General features: G+C 41.7%; 1 protein-coding gene across 1 annotated transcript; it reads left to right on the top strand.

Moving 5' to 3' along the window:
• The first annotated feature begins 588 nt into the window (after positions 1-588).
• On the top strand, positions 589-14,779 carry LOC106610551 (peripheral myelin protein 22). Its single transcript, XM_014209941.2, has 5 exons — positions 589-854; positions 1,474-1,565; positions 1,728-1,821; positions 10,910-11,050; positions 13,043-14,779. The coding sequence occupies exons 1-5, from the start codon at positions 632-634 to the stop codon at positions 13,201-13,203; spliced, it is 711 nt and encodes a 236-aa protein (XP_014065416.2). The 5' UTR covers positions 589-631; the 3' UTR covers positions 13,204-14,779.
• The last annotated feature ends 293 nt before the right edge of the window (positions 14,780-15,072 follow it).

Raw genomic sequence — 15,072 nt, 5'->3', positions numbered from 1 at the left:
ACTTTCACCCATGCTGTGTGATGGGGTGAGTCAATCACAGAGCGGACCACACTGTGGGCTAGCAGCGAGAGAGAGGCTTGTTCCCATTCTGGGAACCAACAATGTTTGTGTGCCTCATTTCCCAGTATTTAATCACTTTGGAGCACTTCCAACATACCTCACTGTACTGTACAGTAAGCTAGGTTACATCCACCCGACCTCTCTCAATTTCAACATGAGATAAATGATGAGGTGTATCAAAGTTGTAATAAAGTTCAAAGGCCAACAATAACTAATATTTGACATTAAAAATATATATCTATGTAGCTCATCAGTGTTAACATTTGGATTTGATTTAAGCCTATTCAATATATCACATATCATTATTGACTGGAGTTATCAATTTAATCATGTGCGTGAACTATATACATTTAAATGATAGTTCCATAACATTTAGGTGAAATTATTCTAAGGAATTCCATCCAGAGAGATATTAATAATACATTATCCTCGACGACAAAAGGTCGTTATGTGTTCATGGTATCCATGTATCCAAGCAAACAATGTGTCATGAAATAACTTCCAAGCACAGTGAGTGAGTAACTTCCAGACTGCTTTCCTGCTGTGTAATTATGTACTTGACTTCCAAACGATGTATCGGAAATCCTATCACAGAGGGGCACTCCCTGACGTAGCGACGCACCGATGGGCGTTGTTCTTCCATAATGAGATACTTTATAACTGCAGCGCTGCCCTTCATATCAATCTATTCAGAAGAAATTGGAACAGTTGTTGGACTCGGGGAAACTTGCTTTGCGCGCTTTTCGTCGGAAAACGATTTTTGTGGAATTATAGTCACTCTGCAGTCGCACTAAGTAAGTTGTCTTTGCTTCCAACTGTGAACTTTTTCGGTAGATTAAATAATCACATGCGCATGGAATATATGGCACGAACGGAACTCCAAAACGAAGCGGGCTTTCCTCATTACAATTGTCATTACAACATGTTTTAGTTCCAACTGGATCTGCGGTGCTGTGTGAAAAGTGGCCTGTTCTAACCTAGATTGATTTGTTTATCATGCTACATGGAGGAAACAACAACCTGCCTTTTTAAATTATTTTTCTCATAAAGGAAAGCAGGGAAACTTACTAAGGGTGTGATTAATGCCATGCTACACAAAAAATATTGTAGGTATACACTTGTTCATTTCTAGTGGACATACATAAGTGACTTACATTTTAAACATGAACAAAATGTTCAGCTAAACTTTACTTCATGTGTATTACAAGTTGAATATCAGCTGGATATAAACACTTTCTCCTTTTAGAACTCCTCTCTCCAATAGCCATTCCACTGTGCAGATCAAGTTTCAGAGAAGGCGCTGTTCTGTGTTGAAAGCAGGGTATTGAAAATCCTGCAGTGACACACCCATGTCCCACAGAACTGGAGCGAGACCTTCAGAAACTGACTGCGCCTCTTTCTTTTGTCATTTAGCTCCTTCTGACAAGATGCTGCTCCTACTACTGGGAATCGTCCTCCTGCACATTGCAGCCCTAGTCCTCCTATTTGTGTCAACAATTGTCAGCGTAAGTAAAGCTCATTATCAATAATTGGTTCTCATTTATGAAAATGAATCAAAACAGTAAAAAAAAAGAAGAGTTTTAAAGCATTGACATCTCTGATATGTGTAAGGCTTTCTATTAGGCAGTGTTCTCGTTAATAGCAGCTCTGTGTTGTTTATCCTCTAGGCCTGGACGACAGGGTCCACTAGCAGCTCAGACCTCTGGAATAACTGCTCTACAACCAATGGAGGATACCACTGTGACCTGGCCAACACTGGAGGTAAAATACAGTAAAGACTGACTGTACATCTGCTGCAGTGGCTAGGTTTCTTTCAGAAAGTCATCTCATGATGCTGATGATGCCTCCTATTGTCCAATAGTGAACTTATTTTGAAGGATATACTGTAGATATCTATTTGTAGATCCTATAAATTGGGTATTCTGAATATTAGTGCTTTTGACACCAAACTGGTTGAGATTTGCTTGTGTCTTGAGAATAAGTTAAGCACTGTTGGTTGACTAAGATCCTAGACAGTAAAACGTGGGATGACTTGAAGTGGGATTAACAATAACTGGTTTAGGCCCTGAAAGCCCACTCACACTCCTGTTAACCATGCCCCTAATGGGAATCAGGCTCCAATGAGACCCTACTGCCATCTAGGGGTGAGAATGTGAAACTTTGTATAAATAGTCATGTGACGTCCATATTCAGGCATGTATGGGTCTTTTTTATGGTATTTTAAAGTGTTAGATCTGAGCATGATTTTATGTGTGAGTGTGCAGCAGACAGGGAGGCCTTGGACAACCCCATACAGAACACGGTGTGCTGACAGCTCTGGTCACACCCATGTATCAGATCCTGTATACAGCGAGATCATTAACAAAACCAGAGACCTAACAGCTGTGTGTTTTATGTCTGAGACAGATTCAGACAGAGTCAACAGGGGTTGGAGGGAAACACTGCAACAAGAAACAGTACCATATTAAATTAGTCTACTGCATATCCATATCATAACTTCTATCTTACAATTAGCAGAAACATCAATCAATCACATTCATTTATAAAGCCCTTCTTACATCAGCTGATGTCACAAAGTACTGTATTGAAACTCAGTCTAAAACAGGTGCAGGTGTAGAAGCACGGTGGCTATGAAAAACTCCCTAGAGAGGACCCAGGCTTGAGGGGTGGCTAGTCCTCTTCTGGCTGTGCCAGGTGGAGATTATAACAGAACATGGCCAAGATGTTCAAATGTTCATAGATGACCAGTGGGGTCAAAAATAATAATCACAGTGGTTGTAGAGGGTGCAACAGGTCAGCACCTCAGGAGTAAATGTCAGTTGGCTTTTCATAGCCAATCATTGAGTGTCTCTACCGCTCTTGCTGTATCTAGAGAGTGGGAAACAGCAGGTCTGGGACAAGGTCGCACGTCCGGTGAACAGGTCATGGTTCCACAGCCGTAGGCCGAACAGTTCTTAAGCCAGAGCAGCAGCATGACCAGGTGGACTGGGGACAGCAAGGAGTCATCAGGCCAGGTAGTCCTGAGGCATGGTCCTAGGGCTCAGGTCTCGGAGGGAGAGAGAGAGATAATTAGAGAGAGCATACTTCAATTCACACAGGACACCTGATAAGACTGGAGAAATACTCCAGATATAACAGACTGACCCTAGCCCCCCCCCCGACACACAAACTATTGTAGCATAAATACTGGAGGCTGAGACAGGAGGGGTCGGGAGACACTGGTCACGTCCAATAATACCAGGACAGGGCCAAACAGGCAGGATATAACCCCTCCCACTTTGCCAAAGCACAGGCCCCACACCACTAGAGGGATATCTTCAACCACACACTTACGATCCTGAGACAAGGCTGAGTATAGCCCACGACGATCTATCCCAGGGCACGACCCCTGGGGGGGGGGCACCAACCCGGACAGGAAGATCACGTCAGTTACTCAATCCACTCAAGTGAAGCACCCCTCCTAGGGACGCCATGGAAGAGCACCAGTAAGCCAGTGACTCAGCCCCTGTAAAAGGGTTAGAGGCAGAGAATCCCAATGTAGAGAGGGGAACCAGCCAGGCAGAGACAGCAAGGGCGGTTCATTGCTCCAGTGCCTTTCCTTTCACCTTCACACTCTTGGGCCAGACTACACTCAATCATAGGACCTACTGAAGAGATGAGTCTTCAATAAAGACTTAAAGGTTGAGACTGAGTCTGCGTCTCTCACATGGATCGGCAGACCGTTCCATTAAAATTGAGCTCTATAGGAGAAAGCCCTGCCTCCAGCTGTTTGCTTAGAAATTCTAGGGACCCTAATGAGGCCTGCGTCTTGTGACTGTACTGTACATGTAGGTATGTACGGCAGGACCAAATCGGAAAGATGGGTAGGAGCAAGCCCATTTAATGCTTTGTAGGTTAGCAGTAATACCTTGATCAGCCCTAGCCTTAACAGGAAGCCAGTGTACAGAGGCCAGCACTTGAGTAATATGATCACATTTTTTGGTTCTAGTCAAGATTCTAGCAGCCCTATTTAGCACTAACTGAAGTTTATTTAGTGTTTTATCCGGGTAGCCGGAAAGTAGAGCATTGCAGTAGTCTAATCTAGAAGTGACAAAAGCATGGATTCATTTTTGGACAGAAAGTTTCTTATTTTTGCAATGTTACGTAGATGGAAAAAAGCTGTCCTTGAAACAGTCTTGATATGTTTGTCAAAAGAGAGATCAGGGTCCAGAGTAACACAGAGGTCCTTCACAGTTTTATTTGAGATGACTACAACCATCAAGATTAATTGTCAGGTTCAACAGAAGATCTCTTTGTCTTGTGACCTAGAACTAGCATCCTTGTTTTGTCTGAGTTTTAAAGTAGAACATTTGCCGCCATCCACTTCCTTATGTCTGAAACACAGGCTTCCAGGGAGGGCAATTTTGGGACTTCACCATGCTTCATCGAAATGTACAGCTGTGTGTCATCTGCATAGCAGTGAAAGTTAACATTATGTTTCCGATTGACATCACCAAGAGGTACAATATATAGTGAAAACAATAGTGGTTCTAAAACGGAGCCTTGACGAACACTGAAATTTACAGTTGGTTTGTCAGAGGACAAACCGTCTACAGTGGCAAACTGATATCTTTCTGACAGATAAGATCTAAACCAGGCCAGAACTTGTCCGTGGTGACCAATTTGGGTTTCCAATCTCTCCAAAAGAATGTGGTGATCGACGTTATCAAAAGCAGCACTAAGGTTTAAGAGCATGAGGACAGAAACAGAGCCTCGGTCTGACGCCATTAAAACATGGTTCTAGGGCAATGTAATGCTACTGAACTTGTGTTCAGTAGTTTCATGTATTGCCTTCGAGATCCATTACTAAAGTAGTCTCAAGCCCAACAGGCTGTAGCTAGCTGCCTGGTGATGTCTAAACTGAGTGGGTCGGACTCAGGCCCCAGTGTGTTTTGTTAGAGAGACAGGCAGCGGATTCTCTCACTCGTGTATTCTGTGAGGAGGTAGGGGTAGAGGGAAGATGGTGGAGTCTACTCACGTGCATGGGGCCCAGCCCGACCCAGCCAATCAGTAGTGTTCAAAGGCTACTGCAATGCTTTGCTGAGCAATCAGTAAAACGGGTTTGACTGGGTGAGCTAAACATGAGGGTGGGATGGAGGCATCACCGACGGTCACACACACTGGTTGGCCTTTTTATTTTTAATCTTGCTATTAGGAGTAAAGTTTTTATATTCCATGTGGGGATTGGTTTTTGTTTTGCCCATGCCGTTTGCACTTGACCTGACTTTGCCCCTGAAATGGAATCCAGTCCTTCGTTTTCTATCACTAATTACAGTTAAGCAATGTCCACATCAACTTCTTACTGTATGTTAGTTATTACATGTAATGGACAGAGACCAGCTGGTCTGATCTCTACTGTAGCCACAAGCTGGCACTTCAATCTGTCAGCTGAAGATTACATTAACATGACATACATAGCAGATATGGCCTTGTGCCTCAGGATAGTCAGGACTCAACAAACTAAGAACAATTCTTCATTATCCTCTTGACTTTTTTGTGAAAAATGTCTGTATATTTTGTATGAATTATATAATATACAGTATAACATTTTGTTGTATGGGTATAGCCATGGAGCGTAGAATGGAAATAACCGTACACACAAGCACAACGGGGACTCTTATTATGGTAGATATTGTGGGCCCAAAGGACCACACCTCACACCAGGAAATGCCCCATGTCACAGCCTTCTCATACGAGACAGGAAGAACGGAAGGAAGAGAACATGTCTGTTTATCAACCGTATAGGATATATTTATAGGACCTTGATGTAAAACAAAGTGCCGAACAACAAAGTATCGTGCAACATGTGATCATGTTTAGGCCTATAAATTGTCATATACATGAACGTATCGTTAGCCTTACTGTGAGTTGATTTGGTTTTATGTAAAGCTTTCATGGATATAAATAGATTGTCGTATTGCTATACGGTGGATTGATTTGATAGTATTGTTGGCTATTACCTCTGCTCTGGGGTGACAGACTCTTTGATAACGTCATTGACTCCATTAAACCCTGTTGTTTCCCCAAACCTCTCATGACAAGATGTATTAGTTTCCTGGAAAGCTTCAGGTGCATCATGGAAGATGTATAAACAATCTACAAATGGATGTCAACTGAACAAACAGTTATAAGTTAGTAAAGTGTCTGCTTGTGGACTGGACTACGTCTGAGCCACATTCATTCATTCATTCATTCATTCATGTTTCTTAACCAATTAGTGATACTAAAGGAGCCTGATCAGTGTTTCAAACCACTGGATTTGTGATAAATGAAATACTGGTTAAAAACAAGCATGCACAGTAAGTTTGGTACCTGAGAGATTACTGAGACATGGAGGATGCATGGTGTATACTGGAACCTTATCTTCCTACTTGACTATGGTCCAGTGTCCTTAGTATCCAATGGGGGCATGCAGGTCTGTATTTGTATTTATTAAGGATCCCCATTATTTCCTGACAAGGCAGCAGCTACTGTTCCTGGGGTCCAAAAAAATGAAGGCAGTTATGTAATGTTTTTTTATAATGCATTCTAAACAGATTTCACAACTAATTAAGTGTGTGCCCTCAGGCCCCTACTCTACTACCACATATCTACAACACAAGATCCATGTGAACATGTATGCGTCTGTGCCTACATTTGTGTTGCTTCACAGTTCCATAAGGTGTATTTTATTTTTTATTTTTTTATGTTTGAAATCTAATTTTGCAACTTCCATTTGTTACTTGATGTAGAATATATTTCCACGTAGTCCAATAATACATTTCTGTTTGGCTCTGTAGAGGTAAATATTTTGGTAGAGCTCCAGCAGAAACAACATGTTGTGGCATGGGTAGTGACAGCAGCAGACACGGCTAAACATGAAGTGAAAGGGAGAGAGACGTGAGAGATGGCTTTGGAGAGGGAGAGCTAGATGGAGAGATGGCTTAGGAAACCTGAGAGTGGATGCAGGCTGCATGCATGACCCTCTGACAAGAAATAGAGCTGCGTGGAAGTCCAGGCATTCCAGACATAGTGCTGTGGTTGTACCGCTAACAGAGTGGTGGGGGGATATATCTGTCAGTGGCATGTATTCATGGATGCCAAGGGAAGCCTGGTTTCCACAAAAATCTACCAAGGAAAAAAACACACAAAATAATTTATTTCATCTCTTTCATAAATATCCTTCAAATCGCAAGAGACAATGTATCTCGCCGGAGAAAGCATCCAAGTGAACGAAACAGCGCCCTCCTGTCTGTCTGTGTAGCCCATCTCAGCTGTGCTGTGAATGGTTCTGGCGCACCAAAGTGTCAAGGGAAGCCACTGTGGATTTGGCTTCACAGCAATGGCATCACTTTAGAAGCCAAACGTCATTGACAAAAAAAACTTGAATTGTTGCATTTTGTGTTGTCCTCCGGTGACTAGCTAGCTAAAAAGGATTTGTACTTGTGGTTTTACATAATTCTCTGTACTGGCCAATGATTATAACAACAATTCTGATCCAATCAATAATGTATACATTGTGCCCCTGGCTTGAGAGGATGGAAGTTCAACAGGTAGTTAGATGTAGAAGGCTAATGTTAACTAGCTAACTAGTTGCACATGAAAGGAAGTTAGGCTAGCGAGCAAGCATTTTAGCCAGGTAGCCTAGGACAACAAACAGTGTGTGCTGTATGACAGTCATAGACCGTTTAGGCAACATGAAAGAGGATGGCATTGGCGTTTCTCTACAAGTAGGGTGAATCAACATTTTTGCACTCATAAATCAGTTTCATGGACAGCCTCATAGTTAGCTTACATTGATTGGACTAAATTGATTTTGATATCTTTTAGTTGTCACTGTATTAGACTAAGCATGTTGAAATTATGCTGGATTAATGGAGGCAGCGCCTGTTTTCTTTGCATCTTGCGGTAGCTCTCCGTGGTTATGAATCAATAGTTTAGTATTTCGGATACATTAATGATTGGATCAGAATCGCTGTTATAATCACTGGCCAGTACAGAGAAGTATGTAAAACCACAAGTCCAAATCCCTTTTGGATACACTAACTTGCTTGACACTGCTGTAGGCCATGTTACATGCAATATGCTTTGTGGACTTCACCGGACAGAGGTTGCTCTCCAGTTTTGTGATGAAACAAAGGTGTGGATGAATTTATTCTGCCACTGTCTTAATGTCTCGGCCTTAGTTCATATGCTTTGCCTCCGTGATATATAGGCCTAACAGGTTATAGAGCAAACAACACAATTATCACAACACCGGTTGTAATATGGCTTTTTTTTCTGGCTTGGCTCCCCCAGTGATATTTTTATTTTTTACCCACGCGATGCTACTGCTCAAAGTCCTTGGCTGTCATTTTCAGGTTACTATAATGGGTTAACAGGGCTTTCTGTGCTGTTGTAACCTGGCCTTAGAACAGTAGATACAGTAACCAGACCATCAATATCTTATACAATGGCTTAAGGGCCTCTTTGTATTATTGAGTAGGCTACAATGCGTTCAGGACCAGGATACCTAGGTACCATTTATTGTGGATGACATTCGCACCCCCTTGGAAATGTAATCAGCATAATACAAAAAATCCCTGTAAAATCAGTAATTTTAAGCTAGAGATCTGTTTTTTGCATTGGATACTTCTCAATCATCGCATCCACAGATGTTGCATCTACGGTGACAGAGCTAGAGTTGTGGTTGTCAGACCATGAGACAGCCCGGAAAACAATCTGTAGCGGCCAAACGGTTTGGCCTACAAACTCTATGGAAAAATGAGACTCTCACGAACACGATGGTATTCTTCATTTTTCTCTACAACCCCCACAAGCATATTGGCTGTACCGACTTCAGACAAGTCCCTGTCTGCCAAGTTCTGTCTGTTTGGGCTACACATGTATATGACCCCTCTGTGCAAAGGTGAGACTCTCTCTGTTTTGCTCTAGGATACCCATAAGATTCATCTGAATGTCCCCTGGTACCAGTTGGAAAAAGTTAATGGAAGTGTATATATGGACACTGTATAGTGCCAAAAATAAGGGGTTAAATACGTGTAAAAAATAAATAAATGTTTCCTGTTCTTATATTTCTCAGATCTAGGACAGACACTTCAGAGAACTTTCTTTTGATATTTGTTGGGCGAGATCCTTTACATGTTCCATGTAGTGAATATGTTATTCAGTGGTATGTATGGGCTTTAAAAAAAAATATTGAATCATAAAAATTGATACTTCAAGGGGTCTTGAAAATCAAATAGCAAAATGATCCTTGGTATGACCTTATTAAAACAATTCCATACAGCTTAGTAGAACCCCCTCCCCTGGCTTAGACTTATGGGTTAAGTATTCCAGGTAACTAAACAAGGCTTATTCCCTGTCATTTCACTGATCTCCATTCTCAAAGTCATTTCTTTAGTGTTGCGAACTCTGCATGATTCGATTACCATGTTGCTGTAAATAGAAAGTGAAGTCTAATGCATATATCCATGTATAGCCAATTCATACAGTTGAAGTCGGAAGATTACATACACTTAGGTTGGAGTCATTAACTTGTTTTTCAACACCGCCACACTTTTTTTTTTTGTTAACAAACTATAGTTTTGGCAAGTCGGTTAGGACATCTACTTTGCATGACACAATTCATTTTTCCAACAATTGTTTACAGACAATTATTTCACTTATAATTCACTGTATCACAATTCCAGTGGGTCAGAAGTTTACATACATTAAGTTGACTGTGCCTTTTAAACAGCTTGGAAAATTCCAGAAAATGATGTCATGCCATGGCTTTAGAAGCTTCTGATAGGCTAATTGACATAATTTGAGTCAATTGGAGGTGTACCTGTGGATGTATTTCAAGGCCTACCATCAAACTCTGTGCCTCTTTGCTTGACATCATGGGGAAAATCAAAAGAAATCAGCCAAGACCTCAGGGGAAAAACAACTGTAGCCCTCCAAGTCTGGTTTATCCTTGGGAGCAACTTCTAAACGCCTGAAGGTACCACGTTCATCTGTACAAACAATAGTACGCAAGTATAAACACCATGGGACCATGCAGCCGTCGTACCGCTCATGGAGGAGATGCGTTCTGTCTCCTAGATATGAACGTACTTTGGTGTGAAAAGTGCAAATCAATCCCAGAACAACAGCAAAATATCTTGTGAAGATGCTGGAGGAAACCGGTACAAAAGTATCTATATCCACAGTAAAACGAGTCCTACATCGACATAACCTGAAAGGCCGCTCAGCAAGGAAGAAGCCACTGCTCCAAAACCGCCATTGAAAAGCCAGACTACGGTTTGCAACTGCACATGGGGACAAAGATCGTACTTTTGGAGAAATGTCCTCTGGTCTGATGAAACAAAAAATAGAACTGTTTGGCCATCGTGACCATTATGTTGAGGAAAAAGGGGAGGCTTGCAAGCCGAAGAACACCATCACAAGGCACACACTATGTAAAATTCGGCCCACTGGAATTGTGTACAGTGAAATAATCTTGTCTGTAAACAATTATTGGAAAAAATGACTTGTCATGCACAAAGTAGATGTCCTAACCAATTTGCCAAAACCTATAGTTTTTTAACAAGAAATTTGTGGCATGGTTGAAAAACAAGTTTTAATGACTCCAACCTAAGTGTATGTAAACTTCTGTCTTCAACTGTATAGACTGCATAGCCATGTATAGTCCATGTATCCTGTGTTCCTCTGTAGCTCTGCGTTGGATTATGCCTAAGAACAGCCCTTAGCCGTGATGTGTTGGACATGCACACCCCCCCCCTCGGGCCTTATTGCTTAAATATATTATGTATAATTGACTGACAAGCTCCCTCTCTCTTCCCTGCAGAGTGGATCCAGGTGGTGCAGGCCCTGATGATCCTGTCCATCATCTTCAGCTTCATCTCTCTCTTCCTGTTCTTCTGTCAGCTCTTCACCCTTCCAAAGGGAGGCCGCTTCTTCCTCACTGGAGTCTTCCAGATCCTCGCCAGTAAGTTCCCATTATTCCTGTCATTCAGGAAAAACTCAACTGAAACAGACCTATTCAGAAGTTTACACTTTATAAAGGGTCCTAAAGCTTTACTGTATAGGTCCTAAAGCTTTTTGTTGTATTCAAGCAATACACCAGCAGTTCACTAAACATCCAGACTATGCACCCTCCGCACCTGAGTGGACTTTCACAGAAAGTGTTGCAACAAACAGCTTCTGCGTTGTCTGTCAGTGCAGTGATATTGTCTGTCAGTTGAATAGGGTCTATTGTATTCTGCCACCTCTTCTGGTCTATTGTGTCCACCATTGGCAGCTCTTTCTAACCTCCCAGGTTGGCACTGTAGACCATACCCTTCTTTGGACACTGTGTTAACAAACCTCCAAACGAGCTTCAACGCCATACAACACTCCATCCGTGGCCTCCAACTGCTCCTAAATGCTAGTAAAACTAAATGCGTGCTCTTCAACCGATCGCTGCCCGCACCCGCCCGACTAGCATCACTACTCTGGACGCTTCTGACTTAGAATATGTGGACAACTACAAATACCTAGTAGTTTGGCTAAACTGTAAACTCTCCTTCCAGACTCACATTAAGCATCTCCAATCCAAAATTAAATCTAGAATCAGCTTCCTATTTCGCAACAAAGCCTCTCTCACTCATGCTGCCAAACATACCCTGGTAAAACGGACTATCCTACCGATCCTTGACTTCGGCGATGTCATTTACAAAATGGCCTCCAACACCATACTCAGACTACATCCAGTTTGCTATCACAGTGCCATCCGTTTTGTCACCAAAGCCCCATATACTACCCACCACTGCGACCTGTATGCTCTCGTTGGCTGGTCCTCGCAACATATTCCTCGCCAAACCCACTGGCTCCTGGTCATCTATAAGTCTTTGCTAGGTAAAGCTCCGTCTTATCTCAGCTCACTGGTCACCATAGCAACACCCACCCATGGCGCGCTCTCCAGCAGGTATATTTCACTGGTCATCCCCAATGCCAACACCTTCTTTGGCTGCCTTTCCTTCAAGTTCTCTGCTGCCAATGACTGGAATGAATTCCAAAAATCACTGAAGTTGGAGACTTATCTCCCTCACTATCTTTAACCTGTTAGCATCAGCTATCAGAGCAGCTTACCGATCGCTGCAGCTGAACACAGCCCATTTGTAAATAGCCCATCCAACTACCTACCTCATCCCCTTATTTGTTTTTGTTTTCTGCTAATTTTTTCACACCAGTATTTCTACTTGCACATCCTCATCTGTACATATCACTCCAGTGTAAATTGTTAAATTGTAAATTTCTTCGCCACTATTGGCCTATTTATTGCCTTACGGCCTTACTTCATTTGCGCACACACTATACAGATTCTTCTATTGTTATTGACTGTATGTTTCTTTATCCCATGTGTAACTTTGTTGTTTTTTGTCGCGCTGCTTTGCTTAATCTTGGTCAGGTCGCAGTTGTAAATGAGAACTTGTTCTCAACTGGCCTACCTGGTTAAATGAAGGTGAAATAAATGAAATTAAATGCCAGTGGGCATAGACACTCACAAGTGGGAATGTCAAAACTGGAAACGTAGGGGGTGAACAACAAACCATTTAACATCAACACAGAGACCGTGTCATGCCAGTTTACAGTGGGCAGGGCTGGGTTCTCTTGTAACTTGGAAGCGGGCCAGGACTCTAGATGAGGAAGTGAGGAATCTAATAGAGGCATGTTTGTAGTTCAATAGGAACCATGACAGTGTGACACAACAATTGGCTGGGGGAATCCATTTGGGAAGCATGGACCCTACTCACCTCTCCTCTACTGCTGCCCAACATGGTTCATACTAGGACAACTTACATGAAGCATTACAGATTGTGATGATGGTGTGACACACAAGAATTTGATCTTAAGAATTCGACCCCCTCCCCTTCATCTCCTCTCCTCCCCCTTCTCATATTCTCTCCTCCTTCTCTTCTCATATTTTCCTCTCCTCTAGGTCTGTTTGTGATGAGTGGAGCAGTGATCTATACGGTGATGAGTCCTAAATGGGTGCCTGATTCAGAGGCCTTCGGCTGGGCCTACATCATGGCCTGGGTGGCCTTCCCTCTGGCCCTGATCAGCGGACTCATCTATGTCATCTTGAGAAAGCGGGAATAAGACCCTTGTCCCCTAACCTCCACCCCGCTCTCAGCATTAACAATCCCCCCCCCCCCCCCCCTCCCCCAGGAGAGTAAGGTCAGAAGCTTGAGGACTGGTTTATCTGACTGGGTCCACAGCCGTCTTCACCCAGGTCTGCATCATACTGAGAGGTAACACATGATGAAACAATACTGTCAGAATTTGAAGCTGTATATAGTATCTATGGTTTAAAGTCTATTTATAACACTTTTTACATATGTGTACATAGTATTGTTGTGTTGCTCCGTCAGATATTCAGACAAGCTTTGTTTTAGCTGATAAATATGTTTGTATTGATGAAATAATTAGACGCTATGTTGCTGTAAACCACCAAAAGATCAATACAACAAGTTTTTGAACAGTTTTCACCAAAGTGCATGTATAAAATAGAGCTAGAAGGATTTTGTCTGAGCTTGCTTTATAAAAACTAAGTGGTAACATCCAAATAATGGCTTAGATGTTTTAACTTTTTTATAAAAAAAGATTTCAACAAAGATGGTGCTATGTATTTACCATTCCTATTACTGATAGCCATTTTCATTTAGTCAAATGACTTGACTTATGAAGTAACTATAAATGTCAGGGTGAGAAGTAGACTTCAATGTAATGTCCATGTGCCTAACTGCTGTTTATAGAGAAATTATTTAGATTTGTTTTTAAATAAAAGCTTTAGGAAAAACAGTCAACTGTGATTGTTCAGCTAAAAGGAGCGTTGGAGTTGTTTTTTGGAATGTCAGTATTAGACATCTTTCCATTGTTCCATTTTAATTCCTCTGTTTTAGACAGAGTTCAAGGATGGAGAACAAGAGATAAATGACTGCATTGACTTAGATCTTGGTTGTTGTCTTCTCTCTCACTGTAAGGCCATGCCATGTTCATCTGTTTGTATTTATAGCATATTGGACAGAGTACTGTAACAACTAGTAGGGCGTTGCAGCCAGATCAAAATGTATGTTTTATATATATGATTATATAGATATTTCAAAGAAGGTCAAGCAAGCTCTGAGGCAGCGTACTCCTACCTGATCAAGGCAGAATAGAGGACATGATTTCTAGTATTAGCCTTGCCATGTGGGAGGAAATGGACAGAGGTCTGCAGTTATGATACAAATGTTCCGTTTCACTTTTGAAGTTTGACAAGCTGCAGTTTCTGCCACACTGAAGTACATGACTTGTGTTTTCTTTATCATGTTAATAACATGTCTTTGACTATGTAGACTTAAAGCAAACCAAATTGAAAACAGCTACCTACGGGGGATTTCTATGCATTTCACTACTTTATTTAGTGTTTTCCTCTTCATCACAGCGTAACACTAACCCCATTAGAGCTACAGTCAAGACCATTGATTAATGTTGAACTGCATGTCGCTACTTAGCCATTTACAATGTTAATAGCTATGTTTAAATGGTCCAGTGTCTGCCTTGAAGAGTATGGTAAACTACTGAAGAGAGGAAGTAAAAATGTACAGTGCATGAAAGAGTGTAATGTGGGATCTCTTCCTGTATTTGGTTGGTCTTAGATAACTGTGTTATTAAAGAGAATGCAAATTCTGAACTCTCGCTCTGTGGCCATAATATGATACCTGCACTAAGAGCTCGGTTCAGTTCGAGGAAAAAATGTATGACAATGTAATGAGACTTTTTACTTCATGCAGATTTCTCCCATTAAATAGCCTAACCTAAATGGCACTCAATCAAATAAAAAAAAATAGCTGTAACTAACAGACAAGACAGGTCAAAGTAAAATGGACAATATGGAATGGACAATCACGATTGTTGTCCAGGAGTTTTCACCCCATTTGTCATGATCAGTGGTTTCAAGTTTGTCAATTTTTGACAAGCTGATCA

The sequence above is a fragment of the Salmo salar genome, chromosome ssa01, assembly GCF_905237065.1.
Source record: "Salmo salar chromosome ssa01, Ssal_v3.1, whole genome shotgun sequence".
In the NCBI taxonomy this organism is placed as follows: Eukaryota; Metazoa; Chordata; class Actinopteri; order Salmoniformes; family Salmonidae; genus Salmo; species Salmo salar.
Note: the sequence above shows the minus strand (reverse complement) of the source record. Positions and strands in the feature narration are given on the sequence as shown.

Bases quoted from the DNA above. Each gene is read 5' to 3' on its own strand.
- LOC106610551 (XM_014209941.2), top strand. From the start codon at position 632: ATGTATCGGAAATCCTATCACAGAGGGGCACTCCCTGACGTAGCGACG. The intron at 1,822-10,909 runs GTAAAATACAGT...TCTTCCCTGCAG, and splicing joins TGACCTGGCCAACACTGGAG to AGTGGATCCAGGTGGTGCAG. The intron at 11,051-13,042 runs GTAAGTTCCCAT...CCTCTCCTCTAG, and splicing joins AGTCTTCCAGATCCTCGCCA to GTCTGTTTGTGATGAGTGGA.